General features: G+C 47.4%; 1 protein-coding gene across 7 annotated transcripts in view; it reads left to right on the top strand.

The window, feature by feature from the left end:
* The window catches only part of ASPH (aspartate beta-hydroxylase), a 584,233-nt gene that overhangs the window by 200,050 nt on the left and 363,126 nt on the right, over nucleotides 1-21,057 (top strand). For all 7 annotated transcript variants that reach the window (XM_086965790.1, XM_086965792.1, XM_086965789.1 and 4 more), the window contains one exon: nucleotides 2,885-2,965. In XM_086965790.1, the coding sequence (XP_086821916.1) occupies nucleotides 2,885-2,965 (81 nt within the window). The remainder of the gene's footprint in view (nucleotides 1-2,884; nucleotides 2,966-21,057) is intronic.

Raw genomic sequence — 21,057 nt, 5'->3', positions numbered from 1 at the left:
TCTTGGAGCCAAGTCAGACATTTTTAAATGTGCAATATGATTATGATTATTTCTAACATGTATGTTGTTCTCTTTTTTTTCTCCTACTTCCCCCTTTTATTTTTGAATGTCATGTATATGTACTGTAATTTGTATTTTGGTTTTATATGTTGGGCAACTACCATTTTAGGCATGCATTTATAAGTCCTGACGATGATCCCATATTAAATAGGGATCGAAACGTCGTCGACAATATACACTTGATGATTTATATACTGTATTGCAAAAATCACAAAGTGTATTTTTTTATATTAATAGTCTATTATAATTTTGAAGTACTTGCAGACTGCCCTTTCTTGCCTTATATGTATGTCATATGTTTTCACATATGTGATAGTTGGACACAGGTTGTGTCCCGCTTGGTAATTGCTTAAAAACTTGGATACATATAATTATTTATGCTATTAAAATCTGTCCGGCTGGACAGCAAATATAGATTTCAATTTTGGTCTATATTCATTTGGATTGTCTTATCTTTGCTAATGTTTGGGACCACTGTCTTTAGAAACGTGATTGGGTCAGTGGCAGACCCACCCAGAGATAACTGTAGTGACCGATGCTTCACTCATGGGCTGGGACAGCCATCTGGGAGAGGTGGCAATCAGAGGGATCTGGTCTCTGGTGGAGTCCCAGTTCCATATCAACCTTCTGGATCTGCAGGCAATCCGACTGGCATTAAAAGCCTTTCTTCCTTCAATCAAGGAGAGACTAGTTCAAGTGTTCAGGGAAAACTCCATTGCCATGAGGTACTGCTTTAAACCTTGTGTCAAGATGACCTGCATCTCAGGACATGGCTAGAATGTCAGGACCCTTTCTGAGTGGTTCAACATCTAGAGAACTCTCTGAACACCAAAGCAGACAAACTCAGCCGTCGATGCCTAGCAGATCACAAATGGCATCTTCATTCGAAAGTGGTGCAAGTTCTCTTTCTAGACTCGGAAGAACCTTGGTTAGATGTGTTTGCCACTGCTGACAAAGCTCAATGTCAGCAGTACTGCCCGCTGGAGATTCCAAGGTGGCTCCCTCTGAGATACTTTCCATCTCGAATGGAGCTCAGGCCTCCTGTACACCTTTCTGCTGATACCACACCTCTCCAGAGTTTTCAAGAAGATTGGGAACAACCTTGCCCAAGTCATTTTTGAGGCTCCGGATTGGACATGGAGAGTTTAATTTCCAAAACTCCTGAACATGAGCATCAGTCCTCCAAACAGATGTCCCTTGGGAAGATCTTCTGTCGCAACAGCAAGCCAGGGTCCTGCAACCCTCCACCTTCATGCGTGGTGATTGAGTCACAGCAATTGCAAGCCTTCGACCTTCGTCCCGAATTCTGTGGTGTTATTATGGCATCCCAGCATCCCTACCCCAAGACCGTATACTCCTGACTCTGGGACAAATTTGTGAAGTGATGTGCATCCAAGATTATAGACCTTCTTGCTGCACCCTCATCTTACGTTTTCCTGTTTCTTCTTACTCTGGCACAGCAGGGCTGTGCTCTGGGCACTGTTTAAGGTTATTTGTCTGCCATATAGACCTTTCTGCCATTTCTGAATGAACCTTTTTTGTTTGTCACCTGTTGGGACTACAACACCTATTTCCCCCATCACCATTCATTATGCCCCATTGGGACCTCAATCTGGTCTTAACGTTTGTGTGTGCGGCCTTCGAGCCACTGATCAACTGTCCACTATGGTTAACAGCTTTTCTGGCAGCCATAACATCGGCCAGCATGGCCAGTGAACTGCAAGCACTCCCGGTTTCCTCCCTACACTACATTCTACTCAAACTGTTTCTGAGAATCCACTATTCCTTCCTTCTGAAGTGGCTCTTTTCTATGTAGGCTAAAGTATCACCTTTCCTACTTTCTTTACCCCGCCTCACCCTTCTAAAGAAAAGGAGAGACACTATTGCCTGGACCCAAAAAGAGCGTTCTTGTTCTTCCTTGATCGTACTATAGCGTTCCGGGTGAACGATCAACTGTTCGTTGAGTATCTCTGGGCAAAGGAAAGAAAATCTGTGCATAAACTGACCATCTCACGATAGTTAGTGCTCTGCATACATATCTGCTGTCTATGCATTGGCCAAAAAGCAATCCCCAGAGGGTTTGTGTGCTCATTACACCAGAGCCAAACTGCGACCACTGCGTTTGCTCGCAGAGTCCCTATCCTGTATGTCTATCATTCAGCAACCTGGGCATCTTTACTCGCATTCACCAAGCACTATTGCCAGATGGTCCAGTCCATTGTGAGGGGCATTCTGTCTATTTGGTCCTACAGGACTTTTTGGTGTAATCCATTCACAATCCCACCTCTGGATAGGTATTGCTTGGGTGTCTGTTCTAGGATAAGGAATCTGTGGCTAGAAGGCTCTATCAGATTAGCAGGATACTTAGCTTCGATAATGCCATATCTAGTAGAGACTGTCTAATCGCAGATTCCTTACTGACCCTCCCATCTTTCCCACTCTGCAAATAGATTTCTGCATGGGGTCCCCCTTTTGAGGGTTTTAGTGATGCACACCAGTTAATCAGCATTCTTAGTGGTTCTGCGATTCTGGCATGGATAGATCACACAAAGAAACTGATGTCTGCGCGCTGGCATGCCACCTAGATAGACACCACACACATCATTTCCACTGAGGCAGAGCCAAACAGTGCCACACACTGGTGTGCAGGGGTACTGCTCAAGAATGTCCATATCCAGTCTGACTTGAAGGGAAGGAATCTGCAGCTAGATGGGCTCTACCATATAAGGTATTACCGAAGGTAAGTACCTTGTTCTTTTAGGTTATTTGCATACTACAATAATACAGTGCTTAATGCTAAATTATATTGTTTAACTGATTACAGGACTCAAGGAAGGTCCCGAAGTAGCACAAGCCACATCAACAGAAGAGGAGCCGGAGGAGCCTGTTTATCCGGATGAAACTGGTGAGTTTTTTACATAAAATCTTAGCTGTCAGTCGGTGGCTATAACACAGTTCTGTTTTTTTACCATTTTGACCTGGTTAGTGAGGTATAGCCTCACATGGACGGAAAGAAAAACAAATAGACTGTAAATAAATATCTGACTGCAATAATGGAGATCCGAACATCGTCCAACTGTCAAAGAACAAATGTGGCATGAGTTAGGTTGATGTATTAATTCCTTCAACGTGTGGGAAATAAGTCTAGCTGGAAATTGGATAGACTGATATGAATGTGTGGTTGATATTTTGGTAACCTGTTTTTAGGTCTCGGCTAGGCATTGGAGCGCAAAGCGCTCCTCGCTCTGTGAGAGATATTGTTAGAAAAAGAATTCTAAAGGGGACTTTAAGTCCTGCCCCTCTTTTCCAATGGGTAGCGTCCGCGTTTATGGTACACGCTGGCTTCCCATTGGAAAAGAGTGTTTTTGGTTGACACCCGGTCTGTTTTTTGGACGGGCCCTCCAGACACCATCGCCTGCTTTGCGGCTGCCGTGAAGACTTTTCTGATCTGCTTGTTTATTTAACAAACAGATAAGAAAAGTCATCAGGACAGCTGTGAAGCAGGCACGGAGCGCAGGAGGATCCAGGCAGACTCTGTGTTTTGCACGGGCAGCCTCTCCTCGCTTGAGCCCCCCAGCCCCTCGGAGCACACGTCCGCTCAGGGAGCCTCTCCTCGCCCCCCACCCGCTCCCAGCTCAGAGCACACGTAATTTGTTAAAGTAACTTTCACCATGAAGACTGCAAAGACTGTTGTCATTCTACCATGCCGTATTTTCATTAAAATCGTGATTTGTGACAAAACAGAGGTTGCATGCATTCTTATTTAGACAAGAAGGTGCTTAACATTTATTAGGTACAATAATATCGCTTATTTCAAGTTTTGTTCAGGAAATGGGCATACCGTGCAGAATGTGCTGCACAAACATCCGCTTTTACCAGTGTTTATAGTGCATTAAATTCTGGCAGGTCCAATATGCTAGAATTTAGAAGGGGGTGGACTAAGCATAACACCCCTTATTACTGCCGTTCCTGCCCGAAGAGGTATCTCCGTGTTATTTTCCTACACAATACTGTTGCACTTGGTAACTATCCAAAAGGAAACCATGCATAGAAAAATCCTGCACAGTTGTTTTAATATAAATATTATTTCTAGCTTGGCTGGTTTTGATTAGTGTAAAATAGCCCAAGTATGAGATGACGGGTATCACGCCAAAAACCTTTATTGGGAGGAAGCAGGGTTTGAGTCTGGGTACCACGCGGGTGGCGGCGTCCCCCACTTATTTTACCGGGTGGACGCCGTCCCCCTGCTAAACAGCTGGACTTCACTTTTTGGCCTCTCTGGGGCGAGATCAGAGCTCACAGCACGCTACACACCTCTGCTTTTTTGAGCGAGGAGGAGGTGTCGGACAGGGGCAGCTCAGTCTGACGCTGCACTGTGTCTTCGGTAGATGCCTCCCTGCAAGGAACCCACGACCCGCACCCCCCGCCTGCTCCTCCTCTGTGCCCGTCACCCCATTCCATCGCTGCTTGTACAAGCCCTCCTCACTGTATCCCAGAAAAGAGCCCTCTCCTCGTTGGAGGTCCTCGTCGCCTCCTGCACAGACCCCCCTCACCCCTTCACTCGCTTCTACAAGCTCCCTCACTGTATCCCAGTCCAGGGCACATGTGCCAATCACCCTTGGCTCCCGCCCCTTGCACCTTACATGACGTCACTTCTGGTAACAGCGTCCCCCCCCCCCCCCCCCCCCACTTCTTTTTTAGGACTTGTGCCCTGGGAGGAAGTGAATGAAAACCGAAAAGTTTGTGGAGTGCAAAAAATTAGATTTGCAGGTCAAATAGTGAATCCTTTCACTCCTGACTCTGGGAGAATATGGATTTGAGTAACTAGACTGGACGGCCACATGGTTCAGCCGCATGGTCACTATGTGGACTAGTCTACCGCGTGTCATCCAATCACGTGACTCTCATCATCCCCCTCCACGCCCCCCCACCCCATATGATCTTTTACAATGGGGTCGGTAAAACTAGATTCAGGGCGGAGATGAACATCCGGGCTCATACTATGTGCGATGCACAATAGGCTAACTGAGCTTTAGACACACCAGATATTACTGAAAGAAATTAAACTCTTTAGAAATCAATAAAGAAACATAAAAATGCTGAGTAGAAACTCACTGGACAAGAGACGTAGAAATTGCTGAGAATTCAGCCCTCGAAGCAGTGCTGACCAGAGCCTGGAGGTTAATTCCTTTGGAAACATAATGACAGTAATTGCTGCCCAGCCCCAGCCCCAGCCCCATCCCTGAAAACCTGTTCTTTGAGAGAAGGAGAAAGATTTGGGAGACCAAAGAGACAAAGTGCTGTGGAGGTCAAAGAGGCTAGAGGTCAATGTGCCTTAACTTCTAGTGCTACCGACTTTGAAGCTGTGGAACCAGTTTCGAGTCTGGACGGAGCCGCATAAAGCATCCTGTGATTCTGGGCAAATCACTTAATCACCCCGTGCCTAAAAAAAAAAAAAGAATGTTTCGGTCTATAATGCAACTGGTGCTCATGTAAAGCGCTCTGATACCTTCCTGTCGAATTCACGCTACATACCCCCCCCCCAAAAAATAAATCCTGACATTGTGGTATGCCGGATTGTCTTTAATCAAGTGGCACAATGTTGCTCTGCTCCTTTGGATGGTTGTATGCTATCCCAACTTAGTAAATAGTAGACCCACCTTACATGTACGATCCTTCGTGGTACGCTTACTGCCTGTGCTCTCAGAGCTCAATTAACAAGCATTTGCAATGCAATAGGTCTTGCATTTACGCGCGTTTAAGCTATTGGCATTATAAATGACAATGCCTTTTATTTATCTCTTTTAAAAACCAGAACATAAATAAAAGGCATTGTCATTTACAATACCAATAGCTCAAACTCAAGTAAATGCGAGACCTATTGATTTGCAAATGCTTGTTTTAGTCTGCTTTTGGTATGTGTGTTTTCAATTTGAACTGTTTGTAAGGTCTTGCTCTGTTATACAAGAGGGAACTTGCCACTGGTAGCCTTGGATGTGGAAGTTGTGCGTCTGAAATTGAAGTGAATGGCACAGCGAGCAGTGACCTAGCACTAAATAACTGAATATTGGACAGTTTCTTTTCACATATTGACAGCACCACTTTACTCTTTCTTGCTCTCTTTCCATGACTTAAACTTTTTCTTTGAACACGTGTAATGGCCATGGTGCTATGGGCCCAAATTGACTTACACTCAACTGCTTCAGTTTTCCATGCCCGCATGTTATGAACATGCATCTTCTTAAACATTCCATACACAAATAAATTGCAATTCCCATGGGTACTGAGAGCGAGAAACTCTAAGGGATGACAGTCTGCTGTATCTAACTCAGTAAAAGTTTAAAAGACTAAGCAGAAATGGGATTTTTTAGTCTTTGTAAAAGTAAAACTTGTGTTGAATTGCATACTGTATTGTTCATGGAGCTTGACATAGAAGCACTTACTTTAATAGTTTCTTGTAGTACATTGAAAAACCAATTGCGCTTCTCTTTTATAGAAAATGCACAAAATAGAAAAAGTGAGTGTTCTCCAAGTCGTTGACTAGGGTCAAGAAATATTCCGTAGCCAACTCATGATTGAATATAGATTGAAGTTGATGGTTAATTTTTATCTTCCTGCTTTCGTATCTTATTTCCTGCCAAAATCTGGGAAAAACACTGAGTTGATTCTACCAAGGCTGCATCCTTTTTTGGGTAGGCTTAGAATGTTCTTCCAATTCTCCAGGAGTAAAATGTATTTTGAATTCCAAGATACACAGAATCTGGTAGCTTTGTTACCTTGAATACAGTGTCTTCTATTCCCAGTAGAAACAGGGTTCAGACAACTCAACTTTTAGGTCCACAAGATATGTTCCATAGCAGCTGGCCCACTGGTTTTCTCCCAGGCAGGCAACAATTGCCTCTGTTTTAAGGCTTTCTGCCTCGAGAGTAAGCAGGCTTTGGTGCAGGAGCTTAATTCCCTTTACCCTTGAGTCATCAGGACACTGGCATTACTAGTCGTGCTGTGAAATGCTGTAGTAGAAGTTCGAGACAGAGCTGGAGACAACTCTCTCCAGTGTTCAGGCAGGCAGAAATGTGTAATTGCATCAGGCAAGAGATATTTCTATCCTAGATCTTAAGAGTAAGACTCACTTCTTTGAGTGGGCAAAATAGAGTTTAAAGGATAAACTGGTTAGTCGATTGTGCCAAGTCATAGACAACACTAGGAAAACACCAAGGCTTCTCAGTCTTCTAGCAAAGTTCTGCATCTCCTTCCCTAGGTGCATTCTCTGTGGCATTAAATTTATTGCACGGTTCTATGTACCCAAAATGGTCAATCCCTCTCAACTTTGTGGAACTGTCTTCTCTACCTTTTTTTTGTCTCAGCTGAGTCCTCAGGGCAGCATTCGCTTGGGTTGGTCCAAGACCCTAATCTTTAGCATTTTCGACACAAATTTACAGTAGACCGAGCTGATGGGCTTTCCCTAAAATATTCTTGGAATGGAATTAGAACAGTTAGTTATCCTGTTGGACTATTTTAAGTAATATTGCATTTTGAGTTCAAGTATTCTAGGATTGAAAATTAGCTTTACCAGTGTCAGCACAGCTTCTTTTGCTCTAAGCAGCTAAAGACAAGACTACAAAAGAAATTTCCCATGAGCTAACGTGATATCCAGATAACCTGTGGATCCTTACTGAAATAATTGTGCTGTGATCCCCTTCCCTGAAAGGGTCAAGTTTTCACAGGAAATTATACAAATACATTTTCATATTCACAGCATTGAAAATATTTCTTCTCATCCTGGGCATTGTGTGCTTTCCAAGGGTCTGTCAAACTTTATTTGCATATAATTACCACACACAGCTGCCTGGCTGATCTCTAGGAGAAACAAAAAATAATGTTTGCTGATGGTTGGCTATCCTGCGAACAGAGATGACATCCAATAAGCAGGACATCTCTAAGGAATCCATTGCATTGATGGTTATGGCACGGGAGGATGCTCATTCGAAAATTGAAAATATATCTGAGAAACTGAAGGACTTGAAGGGTAACTGATCTAGAGGATGGGACATGCAGTGACAATATACAGATATGAAATGCATGGGAAAACAAGGAAGGTGACCAAATAGAACGCTTTTATCAGGCTCTCTTCAGACATGTACTGGAGGAGAAAGAGAATTTTGATGATCCGATAGTATGTGTGTATTCAACTGCAGCCTCGTGACCTGCTCCTGGAGCTCGCCTGAGGGTCATACTAATAGGACTTGCCTCATCTGCATAGGATCTTGAGGATGGCCTCTCGGACAGACAGCATGCTTTTCAGAGACTGTACACTTAATCTGTATCATGACCTCTCTCAAAACCCACTGAACAAGAGGAAGTTCCTACAGGATATTTTGAGGGAATTGGGAAAAAGACAGGTCAAGCCCAGTTGGGCTTTTCTCTTGCATTGCTGTTACAGTGTGCGTCTGAGACTTGTACGATTACATTGAAGAGAAGGGGAAAGAGTCCAGAATAGGACAGATGGGAGAAAAATAGAAGAAAATGGCCAAGTGAGATGGTTTGGCTGCCAGTACGATCAAGATGTAGGGCAAAAAATCTGGATTTATCTTTGTTCTTACCTTAAACATATTCAAACATTGTATGGCAAAAATGTTGATGTTGTTGCACCACGACCATACGTTTCGTATGGGTGCTGGTGGGGTAGGTAGGTAGGTAGTCCTGGGGGGAGGAAATCTGGCTACTGGAGTGTTTACACTCTCACACCTCCAATATGTGTATTCCTTGACATGATGGCTCTGCCCTATTGGTGGGATCCTGCAGCCAAAATATGTTCAGCCACCACGTGGTCGCTCTATGAAGCAGAGTGTGCACATCCACTATGATAGTGATGGGTGTGTTGTCGGACAAGGCGATCAGACCTTTATCCACACCAGTAACAGCTGCTCTTAGGTGTGTGGTTACTAGGACGTGATCTAGAGGTGTGTAAGCTTTGTGAGTCATTGAGCAGAAAGTAAAAATTTGTCTCTGCTATTGTATGTCTCTTCACCTATCAGGCACCCCACTCTCCCGCAGTGAGTCCTTAAATGCGTCAGAGGCCAACCCATTCCTGTCATATTTCTGAAGGACCCTATCCACCACATTATCATCAATATATTTAGATCCCTTCCAGTGAGCATTTCTCTCTGTGCATGTTCCAGCCCTGTGGAGATAGCTGGTTTGAGGAAAAGCTCCACATGCTTGTTAGATGTGTAAAAATGGAAGAGAATGTATGTGTGATTTCCAGTTTGGATTCCCACTTAAAGGGGTTTGCCTTTTTGTTTCACCTGACAAGCCCTCTAGTCTACTTCCTTGAAAGTCCCTACCAAATAGTCACTGCCCCTGACCTCTTTGTAGCTGTGGAGGAAATATGTCTGGGGGAATGTTTCACCCGCATTCTATGCTGGTACGCTGAGAGCAAGTAGATCTCTTGAAAAAGGCAAATGTTGGCTCCCATGCTTTTCAAGAATTAAAGCTAGTCTCTTGACAGAGTTAAGCCCTTTCATATTCAAACTAACCATCTTCATTGCCTAGGAGTTGACCTATTGTTGTTCAGCGAAGCCTTCCAATTCTCCCTCTGTGGGACTGCTCTCCCCCACCATGGGTGCTGGGCTCTACCTGAGAGCCCAGCAGCAGCATTAAGGTGCCCTGAATCTAGGACACCCAATTACGAGGGAAGGCCAGGGGAAGAGAGTGCACCTACCGGAAGCAGCCTTCTTTCATGTGCTGTCATCAGGGGACACCGGAGTGGAGTTCAGCTGAATAGAAGACACTGCTGGAACTATCTCTTTGTACACCACTGGGAGGACCCTGAAGGATTATTGCTAACAGTCGTAGGGCGCACTGCACGCCTCCCTGTAGCTGGCCACCCCTCCTAGTATCTAGAGGCCAAACCTCCTTAGACGAATGCTCGCCTGGATTATGGTCAGGGCTCACCACTACCTCCCTATTTGCAATAGGCATCACTATGCTCTGTTACCAGGGTAACTGTTTTCTTATCAGATAACGTTATGCTTTCTGGGCCTTTGTCCAATCAACATGCCCCACTCATGGCTTTTCCGTACTCAGGCCACGTCTCTGGCTTAGAATCAAGGCTATGTGAGCTAGAAAACTCCAAACTGTGTCCCCTGTTAAGAAAGTTGGAGTTTGAGACATTACAAGCTCTAAGGTTTAAAAGTTTAGTCGCAAATGTACACAATCCATATTTTTTTAACTGATTTTATTTGTATTTCATGTATTTTCAGCCACATTGTTGATATCACGCAGCTGTGCAACACCCAAATAATAATGTAAACCTATTTAGATATGTATATTTGTGATGAGAGTCGAGGAATCCTTCAGGCTCCGCCCACAGTTACTATCTCCTCATTCGATAGTGCTGCTGGCCGATGACCTCTGCAGAACCTGGGCGTTCTTGAACCAGTACATCCCCTAAAAGGGGGTGAGGAGCTGGTCACAGATTGGTAAAATTCTCACAACTGCTACTACAGTGCAGGGGTACTTTGTGCAGAGTGCTCTGCTAGTCTAGCCTAAAAAAGTCTAGACCGCTCTTGTGCATCATATTGGGCGAGTCAAGTGATCCATACTAAGCTGGCATAAAGTATAGGGAGGGTTCTACATACCAGAAACTTCTCTGTCATGTGTATGAGAAAGAGGTCTCTGGCACTTTTAGAATCTAGTGCATTGTACTATTTCGGCTTACGGTTCTTGCTTGGTCCGCTGGCAAAGCATACGTTTTCGTACAAGTATCCAGCATGAAAGAGACTCTGTGCCATCTGTTTTATTATTGCTTCAAGGACCACTTGAACAACTCAATGTCATTGCCCTAGTTCGAGGCATGTGGGCTGCTGAATTCATATCTGTGCATAGATCGCCACCTAGTGTTGGGTCCGGATGATTGCACATTGTTGTCCTGGAAGAGTCTTCGAAGTATCACGAGATAGGTGGCTCCTCCCCTGGACTACAGTGCGCATGGGCATCGCCTCCATCCCCAGATTGTTTTTTTCCGCCATTGGGTTCGGATGTGTTTCGGTTCCCTCTGTCGGAACCGATAGTTGTTCAACTTCTACTCGAGACCAAAAGGTCTTTAGGCTGGGCGTCGGTATAGTTGCGTACGGGTTTCTTTCTGACTCTCAGCCCTGATCTCTTGCTGCCCTTCCACGTGCTTTCGGCGCGGACGGGCCTACACTACACTCTTGCTATGGAGCGGACTCCGTTTAAGAAGTGCCCGGCGTGTTCGAAGTTCCGGAGCAAGAAGACTTTGAAGATTCGTCGAGCCCATAGGCTCCAGGCTAAGTTATCGGCTACGGCGCCCAAACCAGATGACATTTTCCAAGAATCTGTCGAGGAAGAAGACGACGTGCAAGGTTCGGACTCTAATCCCGCATCCGAGGGGGAGACCTACGACGCGGGTGAGGAGAACTTTGACGAAGTCACCGACGAGGTAGGGGACGACGATCAGGCTTTTGCCACGATGGGAGATAGCTCGGAGGAGGAGCATCCCCACCCAGACTCAGGGGCTATTCCCCTTCATACGGCCCTGGTCGAGGGATCGCCTTCGGGCCTTACCCAAGATCTAACTATGAGTCCTACGTCCCCGCCTTCGGGCCCGGTCACGGACATTTGTGAACCATCACTTACGTCGAAGAAAACGAAAGTGAAGCCAACTGGTCACGCACCCTCGGATGCGAAACCGAAAGCGAAAGTTGAGCTGGTCAAGAAGGTTCTGGAGGCGTCCACTTCCAAGAAAGTCAAAATGGCCGACTCGAAGAGCCACGCCAAAATGGCCGACCCGAAGCCCTCGGGGTCGGTGCCGAAGGCGAAATCGTCCGACGCGGCTGCGTCGGATCCGAAAGGGGTCGTGGACCCGAAGAAGGCTCCAAAGAAGCGTCAGGGCGACAACGCTCATAGGCATGGGGCGTCGGCTCCGAAGAAAGTGGCTGCCGGCGATCAGGCTCTCGACGACGAGGGGTCGCTCGGACCGGTCAAGCCCTCTCCGGCCTTGACGATGAAGGTAGCGGAATCCCTGCTGCGGATACGAAAGGACAGTGTGGTTCCCGCTCAGGACGCTGTAACGCCTAAGATCACGCCTAAGCCTGCGAAGGGGCAAACGCCTATCCGTTTCACCCTACCACCCAAGTCGGCGCCGAAGGCCTTCGCCTCGAAACAGGGCGGACCCTCGAAGGAGGTATTGACGCCGAAAGCTGCCTTGGTGGTGTCGAAGCTTCGGCTCCAGCCGCTTGCTGAAGAGGAACGTCGTGAGGTAGTCATCGACGCCAACACCGGGAAGCTGTCTCTCCTCAAGAGGAAGATCACGACGGAGCCGGCGTTGGAACATTTCAAGATCCCTCTCAAAAACAAAAGGGACTCTGCGGACTCTTCGGCTCTGGTGGAACCTGTGTCCCCACAAGCCCTGGGACACTCGCCGACGCATTCCCCCGCAGGCGATGCGGACGAAGAAGATGCCGAGTACACCTATCCGGCGTACTCGGATCCGGAGGAGGAGCGCGAACCTTGGTCCGCCGGAGGCGACACAGAGGACCCGCAATCGGGTCAGGACACGCAACTTTTTGCGGCCAAAACGTCCCCGACGGAGGACTCGGCGGCCTTTAATGCTCTGATCGAGCGAGCTGCGGCTAACCACGACGTCGAGCTGTACTCGGACCCCGTGGATGTGGACTTCTTATTCGACACCTTCTCTGTAGCTGAAAAGTCAGTCAAAACGCTGCCGATGCTCAAAGGGGTGCTTAAACATGCAACGGAGGTCTTCAAGGAGCCCACACGGGCGCGTGTGGTCAACCCTCGCATCGACAGGAAATATAAGGCAGCGCCCACGGATCCTACAAATATCAGGGGACACTTGCCATTGGACTCCTTGGTTGTTTCCAACGCTCGGAAGAGGGCGAACTCTCAAACTACTGGTGACGCTCCTCCCCCGGACAAAGAGTCCAAGGTCTTCGAGGCCTCAGGCAAGCGGATTGCTGCACAGGCAGCTAATATCTGGAGAATCTCTAACACCCAAGCCCTGCTTGCACGTTATGATAGGGCCCATTATGACACCTTAGAAGCCATACTACAACACTTGCCTGACCAATACAAAGAGGCAGGAGAGATGCTGATTCAGGAAGGAAAACTCATTACGAATGCATCCATCAAATGTGCCCTGGATGTGGCTGAAACAGCCTCCAGGGCTATCAATACCAGTGTGTTGCTTAGACGCCATGCCTGGCTTCGAATTTCAGGGTTCAAACCCGACATCCAAACTACAATACTGAATCAAACAGTGAATCCTGACCACCTGTTTGGACCTGAGGTGGATGCCACCCTGGAAAAAATGAAAAAAGATACGGAAACTGCCAAATCAATGGGGGCTTTACAAAGTCAGCAGTTTCGGAGTGGTTCCTTTCGCCGCTCAAACTCCAGAGGCACCTCAAGGGGGCAGGCATCCCAGTCCACACAATATTACAAGAGTAACACCCAGACCTCGTACAACAACAAGGGTAGAGGTGGTTACAGGGGCAATAATGTTAAGGGCAGGGGACGTGGAAACAATAGCTCCAGGTCCACCACCACCAACAAACAGTGACGTCTTGTCACTGCCCCCCGACCATACAACACCGGTTGTGGGGAGACTCCAGCAGTTCCTGCCGGCGTGGAAGACCATCACCACGGACAGGTCTCTTATCCAGTACGGGTACTGTCTAGAGCTTACTTCCATTCCACCGGACATACCCCCAAGAAGCCGTCCTATGTCAGGCGAGCATTTGACCTTGTTGCAGCAGGAAATTCTAGTCATGCTGCAAAAAGGGGCAATAGAGCTCGTTCCATTGCGAGAGCGGGGAACAGGGGTTTACTCCCTGTATTTTCTGATTCCCAAGAAGGACGGATCCCTCAGGCCAATCCTGGACCTCAGGCCCCTAAACTGGTACATACTCTCGGAGCACTTCCATATGCTCACGTTGCAGCAAGTGCTTCCCCTGCTTCAGCAGGGGGATTTCCTGGCTACGCTGGATCTGAAAGATGCCTATTTTCATATCCCCCTACATGCTTCACACAGGAAGTATCTCAGATTCACAATCTTAGACCAACATTACCAGTTCAAGGTCCTGCCGTTCGGGGTCACCACGGCACCAAGGGTATTTACAAAGCGCCTAGCGACTGTGGCGGCGCATCTCCGTCGCCAGCACGTCCACGTCTTTCCTTACCTGGACGACTGGCTCATTCAGGCAAGGACGGAACGACAGTGCGTAGACCACGTGTCACGCACCATTCATCTCCTGCACGATCTGGGATTCTCTCTGAACTACCTCAAGTCCCATCTCCAGCCCGCCCACGTGCGACAGTATTTGGGCGCGACAATCAACACTCTGGCAGCCACTGCGCAGCCGAATTCAGTGAGAATCGCCAGTATCCAGGCGCTGATCCAACGATTCAGACCCCAGCACTCGCTTCCAGCGAAGGTTTTCATGCAGTTGATAGGCATGATGGCCTCCTGCATCTCCATTGTCCCGCACGCGAGACTACATATGCGTCCGCTTCAGGAGTGCCTTGCACGTCAGTGGACTCAGGCTCATGGGCAACTGACAGACCTAGTGTTGGTGAGCGGTCGGGCATACAACTCTCTGCATTGGTGGAATCCACAAAACCTTTGCAAGGGCCGACCTTTCCAAGAGCCTGTGCCACAGATTATCCTGACAACGGACGCCTCTCTCCAGGGATGGGGAGCGCATGTGCTCCAATACACGGTGCAGGGACTATGGACACTACAGCAAAGGAAGATGCACATCAATGTGTTGGAACTGATGGCAATCTTCATGGCCTTAAAGGCGTTCAAAGTACATCTGTGCAACAAAGTCGTGTTGATCCGGACGGACAACATGACGGCCATGTACTACATTCAGAAGCAGGGAGGCACACACTCTCCACAGCTGTCTCATCTGGCTCAGAGCATGTGGAAGTGGGCCATTCAGAGGAACATCTTCCTCATGGCAGAGCATCTCCCGGGCAAGGACAATCAAATGGCGGATCTGCTCAGCAGGCACAGCCATCAGATGCACGAGTGGGAGATACATCCATCAGTACTCCAACCGTACTTCCAAAGGTGGGGTCATCCAGAGATAGACCTATTTGCCACAAAGGAGAACGCAAAATGCCAAAGCTTCGCCGCCAGGTTCCCACACCCGCAATCACAGGGCAATGCGATGTGGATGAACTGGTCAGGCAGATTTGCGTACGCTTTTCCCCCAGCACCTCTGATACCGCTGGTGGCACGCAAGCTCAGGCAGCACTCGATGACGCTCATCCTGGTTGCTCCAACGTGGGCTCGCCAACCATGGTACACCACGTTTCTGGAACTCTCCGTGGTACCGCATCAAAGGCTTCATCTCACCCCCAGCCTTCTGACGCAGAGCCATGGCGACATTCAGTACCCAGATCCGCAACAGCTCAACCTGGCGATCTGGCTCCTGAAGTCCTAGAGTTTGGCTACCTCAATCTTCCTCCCGATTGCATGGACATCATTCGGGAGGCAAGGAAGCCCACTACTAGAGCTTGTTATGCGGCTAAATGGAAGAGGTTTGTCATCTACTGTGCTAACCACAATATTGACCCGCTAGATGCTTCCATTCAGAATATCATCTGTTATCTTTTCCACCTGTATCAATGCAATCTAGCGTACTCTTCCATCCGCATTCACCTGTCTGCTATGGCAGCATACCTCCAGAATAGGCAGCACCTGTCACTCTTTAAGGTCCCTGCTATCAAGGCCTTTCTGGAAGGACTCAAAAGGGTCATTCCACCAAGGACCCCACCAGCTCCAGAATGGAACCTCAATGTGGTTCTTACGAGGCTGATGGGTCCTCCCTTTGAGCCACTGCACTCTTGTGAGCTTCAGTTTCTGACTTGGAAGGTTGCGTTCTTAGTGGCGATTACATCGCTTAGGAGGGTTAGCGAGCTGCAGGCGCTCACCATCCAAGAACCTTTCTTCCAAGTACATGCTAACAGGGTGGTGCTCCGCACTAACCCTAAATTCCTACCCAAGGTGGTATCACAATTCCACATTAACCAGACAATCGAATTGCCGGTGTTTTTCCAAAACCCAGAGACACTGGCGGAGCGCATGCTCCACACCCTTGATGTTAAGAGGGCCTTGATGTCTTATGTAGACAGGACAAAAGATTTCCGCAAAACCAAACAACTTTTTGTTGCTTTTGCCACTCACCACAAGGGAAACACAATCTCCAAAGCGGGGATTGCTAGGTGGATAGTAAAGTGCATTCAGATCTGTTACGCTAAAGCTAAGCGCACTCTCACTATCCCACCAAGGGCCCACTCCACCAGGAAGTTGGGGGCCTCTATGGCTTTCCTAGGTAACATTCCCTTAGAAGATATCTGTAGAGCAGCCACATGGTCTACCACACATACTTTCACTAAACACTACTGTGTAGACGTACATTCCAAACAGCAGGCAGCTGTTGGTCAGGCTGTTCTAAAAACGCTTTTTCAGACTGCTGCAGCTGGCACGGGCGGCCGCCGTTAATGGAGGGACTGCTATGTATTCTATGCACAGATATGAATTCAGCAGCCCACATGCCTCGAACTGCAAATGCTACTTACCAGTATGCATCTGTTCTTGGCATGTAGGGCTGCTGACGTTCATATCGCCCACCCTCCTCCCCGGCGCCTGTAGCAGCTGCAGAATTCATTCATATACATACATATGCTCATAGCATGGTCATCACTCACATTCTTCACTCCATCTCTGCCAATGGCTAAAAACAATCTGGGGATGGAGGCGATGCCCATGCGCACTGTAGTCCAGGGGAGGAGCCACCTATCTCGTGATACTTCGAAGACTCTTCCAGGACAACAATGTGCAATCATCCGGACCCAACACTAGGTGGCGATCTATGCACAGATATGAATGTCAGCAGCCCTACATGCCAAGAACAGATGCATACTGGTAAGTAGCATTTGCACTCCTTCCTGTGGTTATGATCGCAGCCAGGGCACAAGTCCTAAAAAAAGAAGTGGGGGGACTCTCCAAGGTAGGCGTGGTCACAGGAAGTGACATCACGACAGGAAGTGACATCACGACAGGAAGTGACATCACAACAGGAAGTGACATCACAACAGGAAGTGACATCACATGTAAGGCAGATCTATCATTTGCATATAATGCAAGATTTAACAATTGAAGCTGCTTGGTACTTAAGCCTGTGACTTAAGGTCCTTGTATGGAGGAATTAGCAGCCCAAATGTGGATGAAGTTTGGCGAAGGTGACATGAACACATTTTCAAAACGCTACAGGAAAGTTTGACTGCAAGATTTTGTATACATTATAGGTTCCCAGAGAGGCTGCTTCCCACACTCGACAATGACTATTACACACAGTAGGGCTCCATATTCACGTTATTCTATCGATGAGTGTTATATGTTATCTCCCCACCTATTGTAAACTAGCGACTCTGTATTAAATAGTTTTGTCCCAGCTGCCTCTCTCTAGCTGTGGCTAGATTTATTTATTTTATTTATAAAGTTTTATATAGCGCGAACTTGATCCCGAAGGATATCAGAACGCTTTACAATTTGCAGCAAAGGTAACAAATCAGAACATTAGTCTAACATTGGGAATCTTGGCTGAAGACAATGGAGCTGCCGGGGCATTAACTTGGGTCAATGCCTACATTTTAGATATATTAACCCCTTCGCTGCGGGGCTAATTTCCCCACAGCGCGGGGGGGGAGGGGGGCCGCGCACGGCGCCGCTGTGCTCATGATGAGCCCAGGCTCGTCATGCAGCACGGTGCTCGTGTGCTGGTGACGAGCCTGGGCTCGTCATGACCACGCCCGCGCAATAGAACGCTCAGCACAGCTGGGAAATTAGCCCCGCGTGTGAGCGTTCCACGGCTCATGACGAGCCTAGGCTCGTCACCAGCACACGAGCACCATGCTGCATGACGAGCCTAGGCTCGTCATCAGCACAGAAGGGGTTAACTGGCCATTGTATTTATTTTAGCAGATTTATTTATTTCTATTTATTTTAGGAAATGTATTTAGTTTTGGTATATTTTAGTTTGACTAATTTGCCTTCATTTACTTCAGTGCAACAAAATATAAACATTGCTTTACTTTGTATTAATACTGTTTATTTTTGTGATAGTTCCTAAAAAAGGGCCGATTATGACTCATGCATTGTAATGGTTGTTTCCCCCTTTACAGAGACTACTTACTATAAAATCGGGGTGGGCCTAGCTCATGATGTCATTTTGTGGGGACCCCTTGAAGAAAGCGGGCAAAACCTTTGCAAAACTTTGTGCCCCCCTATCCAGTAGTGCAATTATCCAAACACTGACAGGATTGAGCCTAAATTAAAAATATACTGACATACGTAATGCCAAGTCAGACGTCATCATGGAGTCATGTTTAAATGAACAATCTAGCGCCATCCTACACCTCCCCATTCCACAAAATTATACAATTCAAACCGACAACACAAACTAGAAGGGGGCGTTGCTGTCATCATTGAACATTCCATGTGGAAACAGCGACACACAGAAGAACATACAAGGGTACACCATCATACTACTTACATTTTGTAGCCTGGTGTCAATTGTTCAATGCAGGGCTTAATTTGTACCAGTGCTTAGCGCCGGCACTTAATTGGCAGGGCCGGGTCTAGTGGGACTCTGATTCTACACACACGAGGCGCACAGTGCATGTAAAATGTTTTAATTTAACTTACAGCAAACTTGCTAGTACTAATACTTAATTAACTCCTCAAGTCTTGTGCAGCCGTATCGCATTGTGTTTAGTTTTTCACATCTCAGTTTACCCTTAATTGTTCATGATCACTTGAATAATGAAATATTCTGAGTGGGAGAGCTCTTTGGCAGCACTTTGCCAGGTTTCTCTCTCGTCACTCTCATGCTGCTGTGTTAAAGAGCCTCGGTTCTACCGCACAAAGAATTAGGGTGACCAACTGGCATTGGTGCAAATTCAGGACGGTGAGTGTAAAAATTCACGACAAAGGGTCAAAATTCAGGACACAAATTCAGGACAGGAGGTCAAAATTCAGGACAAAACTTCAGGACAATAGGTACGTTTTACAGACACATCAGAGGTCGCGCAATAGTATATAAGTAAGCCCAGCCATTTCCAAAAGTATTCAACCATTTGCAAACCTATCCATCATGTATCCTTCCATCTATCATTTCACTCATCCATCCCTTCATCCATCCCTTCATCCATCCCCTCATCCATCCCCTCATCCATCCTTTCACTCATCCTCCATTATCTATCATTCCATCCACCCTTTCACCCAATCCATCTGTACACTTATCCATCCACTCTTCATCCCATCCATCCATTCACTCATCCATTCAGCCATTTACCCTTTCACCAATCCAGCCATCTTTTCACTTACTAATCCTTCCACCCATCCACTCTTTTAGTCATCCATCCATCCTCCCTTTCTCTCTCCATCGACCCTTTCACTTAGCCTTCCTTCCATCCATCCATCCATCCACCCACCCATCCATCCATCTACTCATCCACTCATGAATCCATCCATTGCCCCTATCACTCATCCATCTATCATTTCACTCCTTCACACACCTATTCATCCTTTTGTCCATCTACCCTCCCTTTCACTCACTCATCCATCCTTACACCCACCCTTTCACTCATATGTCCATTCATTCACCCTTGCACTTATCAATCCATCAATCCATCCATCATTTCACTCATCCACCTACCCCCCATCATCCACCCACCATCCACCCACCCACTCATCCATCCTTTCACCCACCCACCATCCAATCCACTGATCCATCCTTTCACCCATCCACCATCCACCCACCCACTCATCCATCCATCCTTTCACCCACCCACTCATCATCATCCATCCATCCATCCTTTCACCCACCCACTCATCATCCATCCATCCATCCTTTCACCCACCCACTTATCCATCCATCCCTTCACCCACTCTTCATCCATCCTTTCACCCACCCATCATCCATCCATCCATCCCCTCATCACCCATCCATCCATCCCCTCATCATCCATCCATCCATCCCCTCATCATCCATCCATCCCCTCATCATCCATCCATCCATCCCCTCATCATCCATCCATCCTTCCCCTCATCATCCGTCCATCCTTCCCCTCATCATCCGTCCATCCTTCCCCTCATCATCCATCCATCCTTTTCCCTCATCATCCATCCTTTTCCCTCATCATCCATCCATCCTTCCCCTCATCATCCATCCATCCATCCATCTGTCCTTCCCCTCATCATCCATCCTTCCCCTCATCATCCATCCATCCTTTTCCCTCATGACCCATCCATCCTTCCCCTCATCATCCATCCATCCTTCCCCTTATCATCCATCCATCCTTTCACCCACCCCCTCATCATCCATCCATTCCCTCATCATCCATCCATCCATCCCCTCATCATCCATCCATCCACCCTTCCCCTCATCATCCATCCTTTCACCCACCCCCTCATCATCCATCCATCCTTCCCCTCATCATCCATCCTTTCCCGTCATCCATCCATCCTTCCCCCTCATCCATCCTTCCTTTCATCCATCCTTCCCCTCACCCATCCATCCCATCCATTTATCCTGCCCCTCATCCATCCATCCATCCATCCATCCTTCTCCTCATCCATCATCCTTCCCCTCACCCATCCATCCCATCCATTTATCCTGCCCCTCATCCATCCATCCTTCATCCTTCCCATCATCCATCCTTCCTTCCTTTCATCCATCCTTCCCCTCACCCATCCATCCATCCCATCCATTTATCCTGCCCTTCATCCATCCATCCTTCCCCTCCATCCATCCATCCTTCCCCCTCATCCATTTATCCTTCCCCCTCATCCATTTATCCTTCTCCCTCATCCATCCATCCTTCCCCTCCATCCCTCATCCTTCCCCTCATCCATCTTTCCCCTCATCAATCATCCAGCTA

The sequence above is a fragment of the Lissotriton vulgaris genome, chromosome 4_1 (assembly GCF_964263255.1).
Source record: "Lissotriton vulgaris chromosome 4_1, aLisVul1.2, whole genome shotgun sequence".
In the NCBI taxonomy this organism is placed as follows: domain Eukaryota; kingdom Metazoa; phylum Chordata; class Amphibia; order Caudata; family Salamandridae; genus Lissotriton; species Lissotriton vulgaris.
This window is presented reverse-complemented; position numbering and strand designations above follow the sequence as displayed.